The sequence below is a fragment of the Canis aureus genome, chromosome 11 (assembly GCF_053574225.1).
Source record: "Canis aureus isolate CA01 chromosome 11, VMU_Caureus_v.1.0, whole genome shotgun sequence".
Lineage (NCBI taxonomy): Eukaryota > Metazoa > Chordata > Mammalia > Carnivora > Canidae > Canis > Canis aureus.
This window is the reverse complement of record NC_135621.1, coordinates 2,370,493-2,391,966: the sequence shown is the minus strand read 5'-3', so window position 1 is coordinate 2,391,966 and position 21,474 is coordinate 2,370,493. Positions and strand designations below refer to the sequence as shown.

The following is a 21,474-nucleotide window of genomic DNA, read 5'->3' as shown; positions in this document are numbered from 1 at the left end:
ACTGCCGGGAAGGCCGGCGCGGGGCCGGGAGGCCGGGGTGGGCGGGCCCGGGCATCCTCCCCTCCGCTCCAGCCCCGCGTGGCGCGGGAGGGTCTCTGTCTTCGCCACAGGCCGCAGGGAAAGGGTCGGGGCGGTGGCTCCTCCACGCTCCCCGGTTTTGTCCGCCAGGGAAGCGGGCTCGGCTCGGCGGCCGTCCTCTGCCCCCCGGTCTCGGCTGCGCCAGCGCCCCCCGGCGGCCCAGCCCGCGGAGACCGCGCTCCCGCCCGCGGAGGGCGGCGGCCGAGGGCCCTTTAAGGGGCGGGGCCAGCCCTGCCGCGGGCCCGCCTCCGCCGCTCGGACTCCGCGCGGGCCGGCCCGCTCGCGCCTCCGCCAACCGCTCTCTCATTTCCTTCCCGTCGCTTCCCTGGTGACCCCGGAAGTAGAAGTAGGCGTAGGTCGGCGGCCACGGCGGGGACGGAAGGCGGAAGCGGAGCGTGAGCGGGAGGCGGAGCCGGGGGAGCTGCTCTCGTAGCTCCCCCTGGCCCAGGGCCCAGCTGCTCGAGGGGGAGGAGTTACCGCCGCTCTTCGGGTACGTTACCGTCGCCCCTCCACCCGGCCACGGCTTCCCTGCAGGTCTACCTCAGGGGCAACCCTAAGCTCCGCCCCCCAGGTTTTCTTTAAGCGCCGCTCGGCCCCCACCCTTTCCTGGCAGCCTGCGGCCCCCCTTTGCGATCGTCTTTCCTCTTCTACCCGAGTGACCCCAGGACCACACCCTTGGCGGTACCTCCCTCTTCCCCTGACTCTGGATTATAGCTTGGGGGTGGGGGAGAAGAAAAACTAAGGGGATTTGGAGAGGGGGAGGGAGCACGGTTGTGGCCTATTGCTAGGGAGAAGAACGCCCCAGAAGAATTTGGGAAAACGGGAGGCGGGTGCATTAAATATATCGCGAATTTAAGGTCATTTAACCGCTCTCAGTTCTATCCTTGATCGTCTCCACCTTGATACCTTTGTTACAGGCATCAGAACTTATCATGATGGCTGTGACCTAAAATCCTCAGGAAGCCCCGGGGTCATGGCCCAGAAGCACCCCGGAGAAAGAGGGTTGTGTGGAGCCCACCACAGTGGTGGTGCCTCCTTCAGGACTTTAGGATCCTCTGTGGACCCTGAAATACTTTCATTCTCAGGACTCAGGGACTCAGCGGGGCCTGCTCCCAATGGTACCCGCTGCCTCACAGAGCACTCTAGTCCCAAGTACACACAGCCCCCAAACCCAGCCCACTGGTCGGATCCAAGCCATGGCCCCCCAAGGGGTCCTGGACCCCCTAGGGATGGAGAGGACCCCGATCAGAGTGAGGCATCTTCAGAAGAAGAGTCAGGAGTGGACCAGGAACTCTCAAGAGAGAATGAGGCTGGGTACCAGGAGGATGGGAACCCTTCTTTTCTTTCCATTCCGTCTGCTTGCAACTGCCAGGGAACCCCTGGAATCCCTGAAGGGTCTTACTCTGAGGGAGGAGATAGCTCTCCTAGCAACTTTTGCCATCATTGTACCTCTCCCGTTTTGGGGGAAGATGAAGAGTTGGAAGAGGAATATGATGATGAGGAACCTCTCAAGTTCCCCAGTGATTTTTCACGTGTGCCCAGTGGGAAGAAACCTCCACCCCGGAGACAGCGGCACCGCATTCTGGCCAAGGAGGATACTCGGGACGGTGGACGCAGAGATCCCAGGTCCCCTGGCCGACATCGGCTGGGCCGGAAACGAAGTCAGGCAGATAAGCGCAGAGGCCTCGGATTATGGGGAGCAGAGGAACTATGTCAGCTTGGACAGGCAGGCTTCTGGTGGCTGATTGAACTGCTGGTATTGGTGGGAGAGTACGTGGAAACTTGTGGCCATCTCATCTATGCATGCAGGCAGCTGAAAGGCAGTGATCTGGACCTTTTTCGAGTCTGGTTGGGAGTCTGGGCAGGGCGGCTGGGGGGCTGGGCCCAGGTGATGTTCCAATTTCTGAGCCAAGGATGTTGCTATGGAGCAGGGCTGTTCACCCGTTTTCTTAGGCTACTGGGTGCTTTGCTGCTCCTGGCTCTGGCCCTCTTCTTGGGCTGTCTACAGTTGGGCTGGCGGTTTCTGGTGGGACTGGGTGACCGGTTAGGCTGGAGGGGTAAAGCTACTTGGCTCTTTTCTTGGTTGGATTTCCCCACCTTGCAGCGTTGCCTGATTCTGTTAAGAGATAGCAGGCCATGGCAGCAGTTGGTAAAAATGTTTCAGTGGGGTTGGCTGGAGTTGCCTTGGGTCAAGCCAAGGACTAACAGGCAGGGGAATGCACCTGTAGCTGGTGGTCGCTACTGCCAGCCTGAAGAGGAAGTGGCTCGACTCTTGACCATGGCTGGGGTTCCTGAGGATGAGCTAAACCCTTTCCATGTGTTGGGGGTTGAAGCCACAGCATCAGATGTTGAACTGAAGAAGGCCTATAGGCAGCTGGCAGTGATGGTGAGTACCCTTCCCGTTCCTCTTTTGTTTTTTATTTTCTATTCCAAATTTAGCGAGAGTAGAATAAAGAGAAGGCAGAGTAAAAAGTCAGCTTGAAGCTGGAGTAACTTTAATTCTTAGGAAACAGTCACACAAAGGCTTTTCCCCTCTGTTATGGGGTCTGATTTTCCCTTCATTTTAAGGTCTTTGTCATGAGATTCTTAATTAAAGAAATGAACCTGGCCTATCAATGTTGGATCACTCACCCTGGAATATCCAGGTGAAGTCCTGCTGACTAGGGTGGAAAAGAGGCCTAATCAGAAAGCCTGTCAATTCCTCTATTCCCAATAAATGAGGGTTTAGAAAAAATAATAATAACAGGAGAAAATCCAACTATCTTTCGCAGAGAGGCAAGTGTGGACTTAGTGTGGAAAAGTTCAGGAAGTGCATGTGATGATTCCAGGACCAGGTGAAAGAAAACAAAGTATTTCAAGACCAGCAATCTACAGTGGAAAAGGGAGAGAGAATGGAATATAAACAATATGGAGGCATGTACATCTGTATGCCACATGTGAAGATATGGTTGCTTTTTTTTTTAAGATTTTTTTTTTTTAAAGATTATTTATATACCCATGAGAGACAGAGAGAGAGAGGCAGAGACATAGGCAAGGGGAGATGCAGCCTCCATGCAGGGAGCCCGATGTGGGACTTGATCCCAGGACTCTGGGATCACGCCCTGAGCCAAAAAGGCAGATGCTCAACCGCTGAGCCACCCAGGCATCCCTAAGACTTCATTTTTAAGTAATATTTACACCTGATGTGGGGCTCAAACCCACAATCCTAAGATCAAGAGTCACATTGCCCTACTGACAGAGTGAGCCAGGCATCCCAAGATATAGTTGCTTTTATTGATAAGGAGGGGTGGTACAGGTGGCAGTTGTAATGCACCATATTCTTGAGGGAAGTGGTTTAATATAATCATGCAATCAAATTGCTATTAGTAGATATTAAATTGCTGTTTTTAGATATATTATTGCTTTTTCTTTTAGTAAAACTGTATTAGGAATATAGGCAATGTGTGTAAATTCCATCAGAGGCCTATTTGAGTGTATGGAACTGGACTGATAAAATTATCATGGTGTGTAAATTACCTCAACGATTACATTACACCAAAGAGGAATGGGTAACCAAGGTGTCCATTAACCATTCAAGACACAGTAAGGTACCAGGCCTGTAACTTAGCAGAGGACTAAATTAGTGTGGTGGGAAATGCATGTCCCTTAAGTGGGTAGACTGGGATATTCTTAAGAGTGGGGAATGATAGTTTACACTAAGATTGTTACTGGCAGTAGAGCTTTTCTCACTTTCATGTTTTTAGCAGATATCCTCTCTTGGGGAATAGCATTCTTACAAAAATTCTCAACTTGCTTTCTTGGGCAATTCTCACAGCCCTTATTAGGCCCCAGAGTGACCATGACTAAAAGGCTCTTCTGTAAGCTTGGGTATGTATAGATTTAACAGCATTCTGTTTACCTGGTATCAGGAGACTAGCTTTTTTCTGTACTTTTGGAAAATGAGGTTGGGAACAATCAGGAAGCTGTAGGAGGTGAGGATACTACTTGTCTTAGAGAAAAGTGGATAAAAAGCCTATGAGGAACACAGAATGCTATTTCATTTCTAGTACAGAAGGCAAAATAGTGTAGGAAGTACACACGAGAAATTTCTACTTAGGAAAAACTGAGTTTGAGGATATAGTATCTTTGGAACCCTTATTTTACGTTTGACAATAGAGTTAAACTGTGAGGGCTTAGTATGCATGTACCAGGTAGAGTGACCAACCATCCCTGTTTGCCTGGGATTGAGGATTTCCTGAGACATAAACTTTCAGTACTAAAATTGTGACAATCCCAGGCACACCAAGATGGTGGATCACTCTAGTACCAGATCCTGCACTATATACATCATAAGTATCTCATTTAATACAGTAATCCATGATAGATATAATATTCTAGGTCATATAGCTAGTAGTGACAGAGCTAGAACTTGATCCCATATCTGTTTGCAGAGCCAGAGCAATTAGTTAGTAAGCTGTATTGATTTTTTAAAAGGGTGGTGAAAAGAGAACCCTTTGATATGAGGGTTGTTACTGTTTTTTGTTGTTTTGTATTTTAAGTGGTTCCATGCCCGGTCTGTAGTCCAATGCAGGGCTTGAACTCACAACCCTGAGGTCAAGACCTGAGCTGAGATCAAGAGTCAGATGCTTAACCCAATGAACCACCCAGGCACCTGATAAGGAGATTGTTTTGACCTAAGATGGGGAGAGGGTTGGAATGGATTTGTGATGAAGTCTTTGCCTTGGTAGGTTCATCCTGACAAAAATCATCATCCCCGGGCTGAAGAGGCCTTCAAGGTTTTACGGGCAGCTTGGGACATTGTCAGCAACCCTGAAAGGCGGAAGGAATATGAAATGTAAGTTGGAAATGGGAAATTGTCAGGTGGGATAAATGAGTAATCTTTCAAAGTATAGAGGTCCCTGGACTTGTGAATGGAGGAGACTCTGAGGCAGAGAGAAATGGGGTTGCTTATCTTTCTAGCTGGCCAGGGACCTCAAGGAGCTAAAAGATTTCATCTTCCTTTGTCCCTTGCTCAGTACTGTCTGATTTACAAAGGCTTTCTTCTCTTAGGAAACGAATGGCAGAGAATGAGCTGAGCCGGTCAGTGAATGAGTTTCTGTCCAAGCTGCAGGATGACCTCAAAGAAGCAATGAATACTATGATGTGCAGCCGATGCCAGGGAAAGCATAGGTACGAAATAGGGTAGGAATGGGACAGCCAAAGCTTTGGTAGCCAAAGACTTCCTTGTGAGTAGTACTGGTAGTTGGGGGATACAGATGATGAATAAAAAGACCCTGAGGTTTCTACTTTTGCCTTAGTGTCAAGAGACAGGGGATTTGGAATAGCAGTAAGGAAAAAAAGGTAGTATTTTTAGTTTTAAGAGAGAAGGTTGAGGGTGTCGGTGTTTGTTTTGTTTTAGATTTTTTATTTATTTATTCATGAGAGACACAGAGAGAGAGGCAGAGACCCAGGCAGAGGGAGAAGCAGACTCGATGCAGGCTCGATGCAGGGAGCCTGATATGGGACTCAATCCTGGGACTCCAGGATCACGCCCTGGGCCAAAGGCAGGCCCTAAACTCCTGAGCCACCTAGGGATCCCCGGGTATGAATGTTTGTAGGCATATATAACAACTGAATAGAGATACTTTTAGATGTCTCAGCCATATTTGTCAATAAAATGATATTATACACTTGATCTTAGCCAAAAAGCTGAGAAGTGATTATAATGATGATACTAGAATATTGTAGCCTTGACAAATTAAAAGAAATTGTCCTTTTGTTGGGTTGTAGGAGGTTTGAAATGGACCGGGAACCTAAGAGTGCCAGATACTGTGCTGAGTGTAATAAACTGCATCCTGCTGAGGAAGGAGACTTTTGGGCAGAGTCAAGCATGTTGGGCCTCAAGATCACCTATTTTGCACTGATGGATGGAAAGGTGTATGATATCACAGGTATACTTCTGTTCTCTAGACATATGGGTTCATGGATGCTCAAAACTGTGATGTTTTGGCTAATCGTTTCTCTTATTTGTAGAATGGGCTGGATGCCAGCGTGTGGGAATCTCCCCAGATACCCACAGAGTCCCCTATCACATCTCATTTGGTTCTCGGATTCCAGGCACTAGTGGGCGGCAGAGGTATGTGTTACTTCTTTCAACAACCTACCTACTATTTTAGTTTTGAATATGATTTTAGATGACATGCTGCTTAGGACAGCTAGATGTTTTACCCTTAAGAAGTTTGGCAGCTGACTCAGTATATCTTTGTTTTTTTTTCCCCAGTATATCATTAACTTAGGTATAATAAGCAGGTAACACAGGTAACCATGTAACTCTTAATATCTCTTGCCTCATAATGTCTTCTGTTTTACTCTCAGAGCAACCCCAGATGCCCCTCCTGCTGACCTTCAGGATTTCTTGAGCCGGATCTTTCAAGTACCCCCAGGCCAGATGCCCAATGGGAATTTCTTTGCAGCTCCTCAGCCTGGCCCTGGGCCCACTGCAGCCTCTAAGCCCAACAGCACAGTACCCAAGGGAGAAGCCAAACCGAAGCGGCGGAAGAAAGTGAGGAGGCCCTTCCAACGTTGACACCCCTTCTCTTCTTTCCTCAGATCAATGTCAGGGAGTCAAAAGGGCTGTGTATAGCACAGGATGGAGTTTTGATTGTTTATTTTTAAATATTTAAAAAAGGGAAAATTTTAAGCTCAAATTGTTCACTCAGTACTTGTAGGAAGCCCCGGAACCACTTTCCCTCTTCCACCAGCACCTAGGAACTGAATCTTGTCTTCTGACAATACCAAAGAAATAGGGGGTGGCTAGAGCAAAGAACTTAGAGCCTGGACCTGGGCTGGACAGTATCTTCCATGGTTGTGTGGGAACTGGGTATTTCCCTGGGGTCTGTATGCCTTTTTGTCTTTTGCTTCTAGAGCAGGTGACACTTTCCCCCTCTTTTTAAACTACAAGTCTATCTTATTTTTTGACCCATTTCAGGAGGGAGCCCCTTCCTTTATGCCAACATACTAGTTAAAAGACAGAACAAGAAGCATGTAGCCCTAATTATAGGAGATTATACAGAGTTCAGAGTGGGAACTCTGAATTTTTCCTCTGACATTCACCTTGTGGGTAATCACCCAACTTCATGCTTGTTGCTGCAGGGATGGCCAAAACTAATAATTTTTAAAAAGCAGACTCATGCCCTCTGCCCTTGGGTGAGGGGGAAGGATAAAGGGGCTCCCAGAAGCCCCCTTATGATCCAAGGGTTTGTATTTTTTTAAGTTTGTTCATATTTGTATGTATATATCTATTTAAAGCCAGGGGATTATCTTTCTATAAATATATAACTGGCAACCTGTATCTTCCCTCTCTTCTTTGCCCATATAGTTGGAGCCCTTTTTCTCACTTGAGCATCCTTTTCCTACTAAGTGTTAGCTGAGAATGAAGGGCACCTCCTACAGGACCAAGGGAGAGGGGATAAAAAATACCTTAGAGAAGTTTTATACAGTAAGTTGCTATTCCTTGTTTCTTCCCTAGCCTTATAAGGACATTTCCCTACCCTTCCTGCTGACCAAACTGTAGCCATATCTGGAAAGAAAAAAAAAAAAGTATCTTTATTATAAGGAAAATACACAGCAAAACAGAGCTGGAAAGTGGTGTGGGTAGAAGATCTAGAAAAAATCACAAAACAAGCTGCTCAGTTACCAAACGAGCTGTTTAAACATGGCTTCCTGCTGTGAAGGAGAGTGATTGAGCCCTTATCTTTCCCACCTTTCCTGATTCAAAAAAATTTGCTCTTAGGGCTGGGCCCCGGGAGCCCCATTTTCCAATCTGTTCTCTTCCTGGAGTTGGGGAAAGGTTATATAGTTCTCAGGCTTTCAAGATACAGAAGACAATACGGAGAAGGAAAGGATGTTCTAGCCCTTTGGTCCAGTGTTATCCCCAGCCCTATCCCTCAGTATTTGTTGATGCCAAAGAGACGAACCCCATGGAATTGGGGTAACTTAGGCAGCAGTACGCTAAGCAATGAGGCTGTGTTGATGATGAAGTGAGCAGCATCATACTTGGTGTAGAAGCTGGCCAGGAGGTAGCTGGGGAGAGAAGAAATGCGTTGAGTGAAGTTGGCTTTTCCTATTCATATTTATGATCTTCCAGTGACTTCTATTTTAAATGACCAGTTTTACTGCGTGTAGTCCTAGAATATCTGAAAGTATTCCAGCTAAATTAACAGTATTTACTTTGGGGTTGGGGAGAAAATCAGCACCTTTAACCGGAGATTTAGAAGTTAGTGTTTTTGAATTGTTAACGACATGGCAAATGACAGCTGAAGCCCATATGACTGTATGCCTATATGAGAGTTCCTTTGCTTCCATTCCCCACAGTTTTCACAGATCTATATCAGTCTGGCTTTCTTTATTCACTTCCTTTGGAAGTGTAAAACCATTTGGTTTTACTTGGATGTTTTTTCAGTCCTTTCTGCATTCCCATACCACCAAAGAGGCAGCAAGGAATGCTTGACTACTATTTCCTACTTTTTACTGCTCTCCCTAGATTTAGACCATACCATAATATCTTCAAAGGGTCTAAGAGAATAGTCTGCTCTTTTAAAGCTTTCCGGGGTGGGGGTGGGGGGTGTCTGCACCGGACACTTGGAGCATTTCCCATTATCTCCCCCTGGACTCACAGTACAATAGGAGAGATGCTGAGGAATTTGCGGGAGGAGGTAAATTGGAGCCCGTAGTCCATCTGTTCCCAGTGTGTCAGTAGCCGAGCCTTCCCTTGGTCAGGGGTCTCAAAGGGTGTCCCTTTCACTGTATGTAAGAAGACATACATAGCCTAGGAGGAGGGAAGGGGGCAGTGTGAGGAGGCAGAAAATAGTCCTTCAGCCCAGGAATTATGCTGAGATCCCAAAAGGAAGACAAATGATTTTGTTTTTGATTGGGAAAGGCCTGGGTTGGGTATAAGGGTGTGGTTTAGTGCTCACCAAGTTATGGATGACGTTGGTCAGGGTCCAGACAACAGGTATGCTGAAGAAGGGGATGCTGAGTAGAACCACATGCAGCAGTCCTACCAAGATGATGTAGGCCAGCCAGATGCCCCGGCTATTCATCACGCGAGTGTTGGGGTTTACTTCGCTGTGTGCCACCCCCACATTCATCCTACCACAATGGGGGATCAGGCAGGAGTCCAACTCAATTTCCTGTCAACCTCTCTTTGAGTTTGTTCCCACAAATTGTCTCCTGAGTAGTCCAAATCCCCTGAACTCCACTGGGAAGAGCTTCCCCACTGTGCACGAAGGAAAAACTGAAAACTTGGGGAAGAAAATTTAAAAGGCGAGACAGGCCCTCTTTACTCTTACTCACTGTGATCCTTAAAGTTCAACCGTAACCTGAAGGGGTGAGCCTAGGCTTGGGGCAGGGAGTCCTGGCAGCAGGGGAAACCAGGAACGCGGGGTGAGCAGACAAGACTCCTTTAGTCCGCACCTTCCTCGGGGGCTTGCCGTCGTTTCTCTCATCCCCGTGGCCTGTAAGCAGGCCGCGTCCCAATCCCTTTCTCAAGAGCGGGGCGCTGCCCAGTATTTCCCCTCCTGGCTTTTCGACGGAGCTAGGAAGGGACCTGCGTGCAGCATCTCGAGAGATGGAGCCCTGTCCCCGATTCCAGGGGCGGCCCTGATCATCTGAACTTGGCCCTTTTAAATCGTGCTTGTCGACGCCGAGTTGTGAAGCCGATCTGGCCAGCCCGGCTTTCCTTAAAACTCCCCAAACCCTGGTGTTGAGCCCGCCCCGCGCGCCTCCCGGCTTCCCTCTCGGGCGTCGTCCGTCGGTCGGCCTCGGGGCTCCCTTAGGAGCTCCTCTCCAGGTTCTTAGCCGACGCTCCAGGCTTTCCCGCCCCCGCTTCTCGCCTCCCCGCGTTTCTCCTCAGCCCCCTTCCAGGTCTTGGGGGCCCCTACCTGCGGCTTCCCAGCGGGTCCCACTCGAGGCGCGGCGTCCGCTCCCACACCTGCGGTCTCCAGGAAGCCACCGCCCCCGCCCAGCCGCCCTCCCCCTATTGGTGGAACGCGGTCAGCGCTGCCGCCACCCATTGGCTGGCAGTTTGCGACGGGGCCGCGCGATTGGCCGCCGTTTCCGCCGTTCGGACCGCGCAGGGCCCGCCCCTCCCCCGCCCCGCCTTCGGAGAGAGCCGGGGGAAGCCGCCGGCCGGGCGAGCGCGACGTCCGCTCTGGACTAATGGGAGGGGTTGGTAGTGTGAGGCGGGAGTAAGAGCCACCGCGATTGGTCCGCGTGGCTCGCGGCGGCCAGGCGGGAGCTCCGGGAAGCGGAGGCCGCGGGCGGGGGTGGCGGCCTGGAGGGGCGGCAAGATGGCGGCGGAGACGGTGGAGCTCCATAAGCTGAAGGTACCGTGAGGCGGGGAGAGGCTGCCTTAGGCGTTCTGGGGACTGCGTTCTGCCGGCCGGCTTGCGCCTTTTACTACGTGTCCGCCTTGCCGGCTTTTCCACTTCGCTTCCTGGCTCCCGCCGTAGTTCTTTTCTTTTGTGCCTCTGGTCTTGCCCACTACGCCTTCCCGAATTTCCCACTTCTCCGTATGGTTTTGCGGCATCTTTGCTATTTCGGCTCTTTCTTCGCCCTCGTATCATCCGTCCCTTCCCCGCCGGGCGTGCAAGTGCTTCCAACCTGCTCCGGTCCCTTCTCGGTTCTCGTCAGAGGTGCATTACGTCAGTGGTCCCCCCTTTTGCCCCGCGCTGGAGCCAGGACCCCTTTTTTTTTCCTGGTTCGACGCGTTCCCGTCCGTTTTCCCAGGCCGGCATTCCCGTCCGCTGATGACGGCAGCTTTGTGTTTCTCCCCGTCCGCCTTTCGGACACGAGAACGCGCCCACTCCTTTTTTTTTTTTTTTTTTTTTTTTAAGTGGGGTTACGCCCTCGGAGCTAACTTTGAAATCTGAGGAGAGGCCTCAGGAGCTAGGCCTCTCAGACGCCAGCGACCTCGGGGACCTCGGGTCGTGAAGGCACAGCACCTGGGATCCAGCAGTCCTCGGATTCCCCGCCGCCGCCGCCGCCCCCGCCCTGTCCTTACCAGCGGGAACACTGCTCACTCTTAACTGTGATGTTTTGGGAGAGCCCTAGGTTTCTCTCTCTCTCCTTTTCATCTCGCGGAGGGCCCTGCATCTCGTGGTGTCACCACTGGGTGACACTCAGTCACAGGGCGGTTTTAAATGGTGTCTTTTGTGAATCTTGGTAGCTTCCGCACATTGGGATGATTATTTTCCTGAAGAAGAGAATAGTTTATTTTAGGGTCAGTTGAGAGAATATCTTGATTACTTGTCCATTTGCGGCTTCACAAGTAGTTTTCCCATCAGGTACTTTGGTCCCATCATCCTGGGAACCTTGGACAAACCAGGCTGATTTAGCCAAAGCTGTAAACTGATCCTTTAAGACTTGAAGAGCTTTTACAAAGGAGTAAGGAGAATAAGGGTGGGGAGGGCACATGCTCGTTGGCAGCAGTTAGCCTTTCTGTGAAATCTGATTTTTCACCCATGGATTCTGAAGTGGATTAGTGGGTTTTCACATATCCTGGAGTTGCTGTTAAGTTGGTAGCACTGAAACATGTGGGTTATATCAGTGGTCTCCTAAGTCGAGAAGTGAAGAAAATTGAGTAACCATCTCTGTTGTATGTGTTAAATAAATTATGTTCTGTGAAACTGTTAGGTATGTTATAAAATATACACAGAAAAGAAAGTTGGCTTTTTTAAAGAGTTTATTCATTTATTTATTTCAGAGAGGGAGAGTGTGAGCAGAGAGAGAGCGATAAACAGACTCCAGCCTGAGCGTGGTGCGGGGCTCAATCTTACAGCCGTAAGATAACAATCTGAGTTGAAATCTAGCATGGGACCCTTAACTGACTGAGCCACCAGGTGCCCTGAAAAGAAAGTTTTGAGTGAATGAGACAAAAAGGAAATATGAGTAGGAGATTTAATATTTTCTTTTTATTAATTCCACTTTTAAAATACCCGGAGTAAGTCACTAATCTTGAGACTTGCCTTTATGGATTTTATGTTGGTTTATGGAGTGTTTCTTTCCATAAAATCTGATGGCCTGAAAAGGATGCACCCTTTTTTTTTTTTTTTTTTAAGATTTTATTTATTCATGAGAGACACAGACGCAGAGACATGGGCAGAAGCAAGCTCCCTGTGAGGAGCCGGATGTGGGACTCTATCCCAGGATCCCAGGGTCACACCCTGAGCCAAAGGCAGATGCTCAACCACTTAGCCATCCAGCCCCCCCCCCCTTTTTTTTAAATATGTATTTCTTTTTTAGAGAGGGAGGGAGGGGGAGATGGAGAGAGTCTCAAACAGACTCCCGGTTGAGTGGTGAGCCAGACATTGGGCTCAGTCTAAGGACCCTGAGATCATGACCTGAACTGAAATCAAGAGTCGGAAGCTTACCTGATTGAGCCACTTAGGGTGCCCCTGAAAAGGATTCACTTTTTTAATCACATTTGCTTGTCTTTGCTTTTTCTCTAGAGCACTTCTTAACCTTTTGGAGGTCACAGATATCTTTGAAACTCTGATGAAAGGTATGAACCCTCTCCCCAGAAAAAGGCATGTACATATACTTTGCATGCGATTTGAGGGGCTTCATAAAACTACTTTGTAGCCCTGAGGAGTCCGTGGACCTCTGGTTAAGAACTTATGCCTTTAATTCTGACTTCCAGGACAGTTAATGTTTGGTTCCACTGTTGATCTTGATGAAGTGATCCTGACTTTGGGGTTGACAAGAGTTTTATCTCTTTTTTAAAAACTCTTTCCAGTTTTATAAAGAGCTTTTGTATGGAGTCTCGGAAAAGAACAAGCTTTGAAATAGGGAAAAATATCTGAATTCTTATATAAGTCCACATCAACAGCAAATTTCTGAAGTTTTGTAGAAATGCAGTCATTCTAACACAGTTGGAGAAAAAAAAAACAATGTGGGTGGAAATGTCTTGAACTGTAGTGGTACCAGATTTCTAGTCAACGGTGAAAAAAGGGATTACTGCTGAGGAGGGAACCACAAGGGTGTATAGTGTCAGAGTGTTGAGAACAGTGAGACATTTGTAATATTGATGCTCATTTATGTTGGTGGTTGAAGATAGTTTGGAAAAAAAAAGGAAATGAACTGTGTGGCCATAAATGTAGAATGGAGTGATACTGAAAAGCATTTTAACTTGTGTAAGGTGGTTTGGTTTTTGTCATGTGGGCAGAAGATGAGGAGCCTTTGAAAATTTGAAAGGAAGAGCTGATGCAATCAGTTTGTATTCTTTTGGCAGTAAGGAGGATGGGGTCTGGAGAGAGAGATTTTACCAGTTATATTTTTATTATTATAATAGTTACTCTGCGGCTTAAAACCTTTTGATTATATTCCTACCAATCTCTCCAGTTTCTTTTTTTACACTTCTCATCACAGTAGCTTTATTTCATTTCATTCCTCAGAATAGCTGTATTCATTAATTACTAACACTATGTGGCATTTACTATGTGGCAAGGTCTGGTATATACACACACACACACATATATATCAACTGATTTAATTTTCATAGTAACCCTGTAAGGTAAATGCTTCTATTATATCCATTTTTTAAAAATGAGAAAAATGGAAGCTCGGAGAGATTGAGTAACTTGCCTTAGTACACAGAGCTAATAATAAGTGGTGACTCAAATCCAGGTAGTCTGTCTCCAAAGTCATGTTCTTAATCACTGCACTACTGTCTTTCTTTACCTCAGAACCCAGAACAGTTACACATGCTTTTGGCTAAAGTGCTCCTGCCCGCTCCATACTCCCGTACCTTTGTCTTACTCAGGCATCAGTCAAATATCATTTACCCAAGGAGCCCTTAGGTAGGATAAGTTCTCCATATCCACACACATGATCAGACCACTTTTTAAATGCTTTCATAGGACCCTGTTCTTTTTTTTGTATGAAACATGTAGGGATCCCTGGGTGGCGCAGCGGTTTGGCGCCTGCCTTTGGCCCGGGGCGTGATCCTGTAGACCCGGGATCGAATCCCACATCGGGCTCCCGGTGCATGGAGCCTGCTTCTCCCTCTGCCTGTGTCTCTGCCTCTCTCTCCCCCTCTCTCTGTGTGACTACCATAAATAATTAAAAAAAATATTAAAAAAAAATAAACATGTATATGATCATTGGTTGCTTTATTTTCTTACTAGATTTTAAACTTCATGTGGGCAAGAACTCTTTCTCTTTTTGTTCATTTTTTTTAGTGTCTAGGATAATGCTTGATGGAGTGGGTGCTCAATCACTGTCAAGTGAGTAAACTTAGTAAGACCCGAAATAAGCTGGTGGATATTAGAATAGGAATGAATTTGAAAGAAATTTGGGATATAAAATTGTAAGTATAGATGAGTTAGATGTGGGAGGAATGAAAGATGAATCCAAGGTTTGAGTAGTCTAGGTTGAGAGGAGAAGCAGCCAGTTTTGTGTAGCAGAAAAGATAAGTTCAGTTTTGGGCTTAAGTGTCTTTGAGATTTGCACTTGGAGATGGCTGATAGTCAGTTGGAAATGTGGGCCTCCTTTTCAAGAACTGCGAGCTGATAGTAAAGGTTTGGTACATATTCAGAAAATATTTATGGAGTGCCTACCATGTGCCAGCTACCATAGGTTCTCGACGTATAGCAATGAACAAAGCAGACAAAATTCTTGTCATGGAGTTTATATTTTACTGGGGGAAAGCTCAGTAAATAAGTAAAATTTATAGTATGTCAAATAGTGATAAGATCTATAGAGAAATATAGGAACGGTGTTTGGTGGGTGTTAGGTGTACAGTGGGATTAAGGGTATTGACATTTTATTTTTTTTAAAGGTTAATCAAGTTTTTTTTTAATTTTTATTTATTTATGATAGTCACACGCAGAGAGAGAGAGAGAGAGAGAGAGAGAGAGGCAGAGACATAGGCAGAGGGAGAAGCAGGCTCCATGCACTGGGAACCCGAAGTGGGATTCAATCCCGGGTCTCCAGGATCGTGTCCTGGGCCAAAGGCAGGTGCGCCACCCAGGGATCCCGGTATTGACATTTTAAATAGGGTGACTACGGAAGGCCTTATTGAGAAGGTGATGTTAAATTAGAGACTCAGAGGTAGGAGAGTGAGTCTTATGCGAGGACCTGATAGGTGATCATTAGGACTCTGGCTTTGACCCTTGAGATAGGTTACCAGTGGAGGGTTTTTGAATAGAGAGATGACATTCTGACTTTAATTTTTTTTTTCCCGGACTTAAATTTTTAGATCACTCTGGATACTTTGTGGAGAGTAAACTATAATGAGGTACCAGGGCTAAGAGTTACAGTAATCTGTATAAAAGACCAGAAAGGGGATCCCTGGGTGGCGCAGGGGTTTGGCACCTGCCTTTGGCCCAGGGAGCCATCCTGGAGACCTGGGATCGAATCCCACGTCGGGCTCCCGGTGCATGGAGCCTGCTTCTCCCTCTGCCTGTGTCCCTGCCTCTCTCTCTCTCTATCATTTAAAAAAATAATGATAAAAAAATAAATAAATAACCAGAAAGGATTAGATTCTGTATATACAATAGTTCCCCCCACCCCATTCATGGGAGATATGTTCCAAGACCTCCCAGTGGCTGCCTGAAACCTAAGGTACTGGGATGCCTGGGTGGCTCGTGGTTGAGCGTCTGCCTTCGGCTCAGGGCGTGATCCCGGGAATCCAGGATTGAGTCCTGCATTGGGCTCCCTGTGAGGAGCCTGCTTCTCCCTCTGCCTGTGTCTCTGCGTCTCTCTGTGTCTCTCATGAATAAATAAATTAAAAAAGAAAAGAAAAGAAAGAAAAAAGAAAAGAAAAGAAAAAAAAAAAGAAAAGGAAAGAAAAGAAAAGAAAGGAACGAAACCCAGGGTACTGAAGCCTGCATATACTGTATTTTTTCTATAAATACATATCTATAATAAAGTTTATAAATTAACAGTAACATTAATAACACTAACAAAATAATTATACTCTAATAAAAGTTACATGAATGTGATCTCTTTCAAAACATCTTACGGTACTATACTCACCCTTTTTGCGGTGATGTGAAATCAAATGCCTACATGATGAGATGAAGTGAGGTGAATGATGTAGGCATTGTGACATAATGTTAGGCCGTTATTGACCTTCTGATGATGTGTCATAAGGAGAATCGTATACTTCTGGACTGGATAACTGAAACCACAGAAAGCTAAGCTGTGGATAAGTGGGGGGCTACTGTATTTTAAAGGTGAAGCTAAAAAAAAAAAAAAAGGTGAAGCTGACAGGATTTGCCCGTGATTGGGTTCTGGGATTGAAAAAGCTTTTGATAAAGTGGAATGAGAAAGCCAAAGGAGTCTTGGTGAATATCGGTATTTATAGGGCTAGATAAAAGAAAAACTAGCAAGGAAAGAGAAAGATAGAGATTGTGCATGAGAGCAGTGCTGGCATTTTGGTAGATAAGATACGGCTGAAAGTCAGACTTAAACTGGCATATTTTTTAACTGTGATTGTTAAGCAAATTATTCAGTGTCTTTAAGCTTCATTTTCCTAATTTCTTAGTTTATAAAGTGGGGTCATAATGCCCATCACATAGATTTGTTGTGAGGATTAAGTGAGGAAATCACATTCAAAGTACTTAATGGGGATCCCTGGGTGGCGCAGCGGTTTAGCGCCTGCCTTTGGCCCAGGGCGCGATCCTGGAGACCCGGGATCGAATCCCACATTGGGCTCCCGGTGCATGGAGCCTGCTTCTCCCTCTGCCTGTGTCTCTGCCTCTCTCTCTCTCTCACTGTGTGCCTATCATAAATAAATAAAAATTAAAAAAAAAAAAACAAAAAAAAACAAAGTACTTAATGATTTATCTGTCATATATTTGTACTGGAAAATAAATTTGAGTTTCTATCATATGGAATGTTATAAATGATATAAGATGTCTTTGCACTCAAAAATGTGCAAACTAGGGCAGCCCGGGTGGCTCAGTGGTTTAGCACCGCCTTCAGCCCGGGACGTGATCCTGGAGACCTGGGATCGAGTCCCGCATTGGGCTCCCTGCTTGGAGCCTGCTTCTCCCTCTGCTTGTGTCTCTGCCTCTCTCTCTCTCTCTCTCTCTCTCTCTCTCTCTGTGTCTCTCATGAATAAATAAATAAATAAATCTTTAAAAAAAAATGTGCAAACTAGATTGAAGGATAACAGATGAAAAATTTGAATTAAAATTCAAAGATTTGTGGGGCACCTGAGTAGCTCAGTCAGTAGGCTCAGGTCATGATTTCTAGGTCCTAGGACCTGGAGCCCCATGTTGGCCTCTTTGCTCATCAGGGAGTGTGCTTCTCTCTCTCTTTCTCTTTCTCCCCCTCTGCCCCTCCTCCCTGCTTGTTCTCTCTCTCTCTCTCTCTCTCTCAAATAAATATAATCTTTAAAAAAATTAAATTTTTGTAAGCCAGAAGTCACAGGAATGAATGATTAATGCCAAATGTATTCTGTGGTCAGTTGATTGGTCCTTCCCTGTAGGTTAGATAGGTAGAATAGAAAATACTTTATTGATACTAAAAAATAAATTTTTTACTTATTTGGTTGTAAATATATATATATTAAATATATATATATATTTAAAGATTTTATTTATTTATTCATGAGAGACACAGAGAGGGAGAGAGAGAGGCAGAGACAAAGGAAGAGGGAGAAGCAGGTTCCATGCAGGGAGCCTGATGTGGGACTTGATCCCAGGACTTCAGAATCACGCCCTGGGCGAAAGGCAGGCGCTAAACCGCTGAGCCTCCCAGGGATCCCCTGGTTATATATTTTTTAATAATTTTATTTATTTGAGAGCAAAAGAGAGAGCATGAGCAAGGGAGGGGTAGGAGTAGGGGCAGAAGGAGAGGGACAAGCAAATTCTGCTGAGCAGGGAGCCTGCGGTGGGACTCGATCCCAGGACCCCAGGATCATAATCTGAATTGAAATCAGACACTTAACTCATTGAGCCACCCAGGTGCCCCAACAAAAAATAAAATTTTTGAAATTAGTTTTTGAATAGGTAATTCATGTACAAGTTTATGATTCTAAAGGTACAAAAGGGCGTATGGTAAAAAGTTTGCCTTCTACATTTGTTATCAGTAAGCTGCTTCTTCCCAGATTCAGCCAGTAGTAATTTATCTGTATGGAGTGTGTATTTGCATTATTTTTTACATTAATGTTATTATTCTATATATAGTGTTCTTTAACTCTTTTTTTAATAGCCTTATTGACAATAATTCACATACCATAAAACTCACTCAATATGTCTTGCTTTTAAAATACGTTCTTAAAAAAAAAAAAAAAATACGTTCTTTTGAGATGCCTGGGTGGCTCAGCGGTTGAGTGTGTCTGCCTTTGGCTCAGGACGTGATTCTAGTCCTGGGATGGAGTCCTGCATCAGGCTCCCTGCAGGGAACCTACTTCTCCTTCTGCCTGTGTCTCGGCCTCTGAATAAATAAATAAAAAGTCTTTTTTTTTTTTTTTTTTTTTGAGATTTATTTATTTATTCATGAGAGAGAGAGAAAGAGAGAGGCAGAGACACAGGAGGAGGGAGAAGCAGGCTCCATGCCAGGAGCCCAACATGGGACTCAATCCTGGGACTCCAGGATCGCGCCCTGGGCCAAAGGCAGGTGCTCAACCGCTGAGCCACCCAGGGATCCCAATAAATAAAAAGTCTTTGAAAAAAATGTTATTTTGGGGCACCTGGGTGGGTCAGTGGTTGAGCATCTGCCTTTGGCTCAGATTGTTATCTCAGGGTCCTGGGATCTAGTCCCACATCAGGCTTCCCACAGGGAGCCTGCTTCTCCCTCTGCCTGTGTCTCTACCTCTCTCATGAATAAATAAATAAAATCTTTTAAAAAATAATAATAAAATAAAATGTTATTTATTTATTTATTAAATGTTATTTTAAAAAATTTAAGATAGGGCAGCCCGGTGGCTCAGCGGTTTAGCGCCGCCTTCAGCCCAGGACGTGATCCTGGAGACCCGGGATCGAGTCCTACGTCAGGCTCCCTGCATGGAGCCTGCTTCTCCCTCTGCCTGTGTCTGCCTGTCTGTCTGTCTGTCTGTCTCTCTCTCTCCCTCTCTCCGTGTCTCTCATGAATAAATAAATAAAATCTTTAAAAAAGATTTTTAAGACACATATAAAAAAATGTTTAAGACATATACGTATAAAAATGGGTAAGATTTGATATTATAAGTTAGTTCTCAATGTAGGCTTTAAAAGATTTTTGTTCTACTACTAAGGTAATTGTACCAAAATGAAAAGTGAAAAGAAATGAGCAGAACCCATAATATAATAACTAAAGTAATACAGTATGTAAAAACTCTATGTAACAATCTCATTTGACCAGAAAGGGGACATAGAGGTGCTGAGAAGACCACTGAATGAGCCCAAAGATCTGGGTTTAGGGACTGAGAACTGTTGGGGGCTGAGATTTTAGTGACCAACGGCAAATGGCAGGGCCATTGGTCAGCAGTGATGGATGCTACACTACTAGTTGTACCAGTTTGTCAGTTCCCAAGTGTAGATTAGCAGCCTATGTAGAAACCATGATTCCATTTCCTGTCAACTGTGAGGTTTTTGTTTGTTTGTTTGTTTGCAGGTCTTGCCTATATCTAGGCATAATTTGGGGGAAGAAAAAGGAAGGGAGGAACAATTCTGTTAGAGAGTTGAGGTTTGAATTGCCTAAATATTTACCAAAGTGTTAATTTAAACCAGGAAGGGGTAAGGAATGGAGGCTTCTGCGGAAGATTGGGGTTATAAGAAACGAGTAAAGTTGTATTGCTGGGCAGCCCTGGTGGCTCAGCAGTTTAGCACCGCCTTCAGCCTGGGGTATGATCCTGGAGACCCTAGAGATCCTGGATCCCTGCAGGGAGCCTGCCTCTCCCGCTGCCTGTGTCTCTGCCTCTCTCTGCCAAAAACCAAAAAACTTAAAAAAAAAAAAAAAAGTTGTATTGCTCTGTAAACAACAAGCACCTTCTAAACACACACACACTAATGATATATTTAAAGTGTTAAATGACTATATAACATAGTGTTATATTTTAAGTGTTAAGTGCTGGGGTTACATAAGACTTATTTTCTTCTGTATTTTTCAGAATTTTCAAACTATTCTACAGTAAGCATAACACTTTTATAATAAACCAAGAAAATATCTTTTTAAAAGATTTTATTTACTTTAGAAGGAGAGAGCATGAGTGTGCAATGGGACGAGCAGAGGGAGAGGGTGGGGGAAAGACTCTTAAGCCAACCCCAGGCTTAGCAGTATGCCCTAGTGCTGAGTCCTACATAGTGCCTAATCCCACGACCCGAGATCATGACCTGAGCCCAAACCAACAGTCAGAAGAATTGGGTGCTCAACTGACTGAGCCACTCAGGTGCCCCAGCAAAACTTTTTAAAGTGTAACCTAAATCACAAGCCTTGTTCTCCAGGAAGCTGAAAGAAAATGAAAGAACAAAGTACCAATGTGGGAAAGATTCAGGTTCTTAAGAAATGGACCTTAGAGATCACTTAGAGTTTAGATTCTAGGTTAATAGTATTCAGGGTATGGTCTGCAAGCCAGTGCTGGGTCATGAATGGTTAGCGGTAAGTTAAAAAAAAATACTGAGTAAGCATTTAGAAACTTTTATAGCAGTTTGGTGTCACTGCTACATCCAAATGTGTGATGATTTTTATAGTAATTGGTTTTTATTTTTTTATAAAAGTATTGAGGGATCCCTGGGTGGCGCAGCGGTTTGGCGCCTGCCTTTGGCCCAGGGCGCGATCCTGGAGACCCAGGATCGAATCCCACATCGGGCTCCCGGTGCATGGAGCCTGCTTCTTCCTCTGCCTGTGTCTCTGCCTCTCTCTCTCTCTCTCTGTGACTATCATAAATAAATAAAAATTAAAAAAATTTAAAAAAAATAAAAAAATAAAAAAATAAAAAAAAATAAAAGTATTGAAAGTATTAGTCCATCTGGCTGAAATATTAAAAAGTTGGCAGCCCCATCAGTCTGCCTAATTAAAAATATATTGATCTGTGAAATTCCAAAATCTGAGAAGCAGAGATTCTAATATTGTCTAATCCTTCACCCAGTGTCTAACACTTATGAAGTGCTTACCAGCTGCCAAGCACTGTTGTAAATGCTTTACAAATATTTACTTATTTAATCATCCCAATAATCCCATGGTATAGATACTGTTGCATTTCATAGGAAACTGAGGCACAGAGAGGTTAAGTTAGTCATCCAAGGTTACACAGCTGTAAGTGGTAAAGCTGAAATTTGAACCCAGGGGACTTTAGAAGAGGACATTTTGTGCTTTTAGTGAGTGATTTATCTACCATGTTTCTCAAAAGGAGTGCTGTTGGTTTTTTGGGTAGGAGAGTTCTCCCTCCGCAGAGTATCCCTGCTTACCTGACCTCACTGAATGCTC

General features: G+C 45.5%; 3 protein-coding genes and 1 long non-coding RNA gene across 6 annotated transcripts in view; 3 read left to right on the top strand and 1 right to left on the bottom strand.

Annotated features, from left to right (window-relative positions):
• Positions 1–366: 366 nt before the first annotated feature.
• Positions 367–7,408, top strand: DNAJC14 (DnaJ heat shock protein family (Hsp40) member C14). 2 transcript variants are annotated; one of them, XM_077913266.1, is made up of 7 exons: positions 367–568; positions 996–2,464; positions 4,806–4,912; positions 5,128–5,247; positions 5,848–6,008; positions 6,091–6,193; positions 6,433–7,408. In XM_077913266.1, exons 2-7 carry the CDS (start codon positions 1,052–1,054, stop codon positions 6,641–6,643), a joined length of 2,115 nt encoding a protein of 704 aa, XP_077769392.1. In that variant the 5' UTR covers positions 367–568; positions 996–1,051; the 3' UTR covers positions 6,644–7,408. The 2 variants fall into 2 exon arrangements, with proteins under 2 accessions (XP_077769392.1, XP_077769393.1); XM_077913267.1 differs by lacking the exon at positions 367–568 and adding an exon at positions 582–759.
• On the bottom strand, positions 6,708–9,908 carry ORMDL2 (ORMDL sphingolipid biosynthesis regulator 2). Of its 2 annotated transcripts, XM_077913280.1 has the most exons (4): positions 9,412–9,907; positions 9,033–9,207; positions 8,733–8,884; positions 6,708–8,139 (listed from the first exon to the last, which is right to left on the bottom strand). In XM_077913280.1, exons 2-4 carry the CDS (start codon positions 9,204–9,206, stop codon positions 8,004–8,006), a joined length of 462 nt encoding a protein of 153 aa, XP_077769406.1. In that variant the 5' UTR covers position 9,207; positions 9,412–9,907; the 3' UTR covers positions 6,708–8,003. The 2 variants fall into 2 exon arrangements, with proteins under 2 accessions (XP_077769406.1, XP_077769404.1); XM_077913278.1 differs by having other exon boundaries at positions 9,033–9,908.
• Positions 9,909–10,279: 371 nt separating this feature from the next.
• Positions 10,280–21,474, top strand: part of SARNP (SAP domain containing ribonucleoprotein) — a 50,561-nt gene continuing 39,366 nt past the window's right edge. Inside the window, exon 1 of the mRNA XM_077913277.1 lies at positions 10,280–10,442. Within this exon, the coding sequence (XP_077769403.1) occupies positions 10,407–10,442 (36 nt within the window). The 5' untranslated portion in view covers positions 10,280–10,406. The remainder of the gene's footprint in view (positions 10,443–21,474) is intronic.
• Positions 10,449–14,935, top strand: LOC144323188 (uncharacterized). Its single transcript, XR_013388665.1, has 3 exons — positions 10,449–11,898; positions 12,567–12,619; positions 14,298–14,935. It is a non-coding gene; the product is annotated as an uncharacterized LOC144323188 (long non-coding RNA).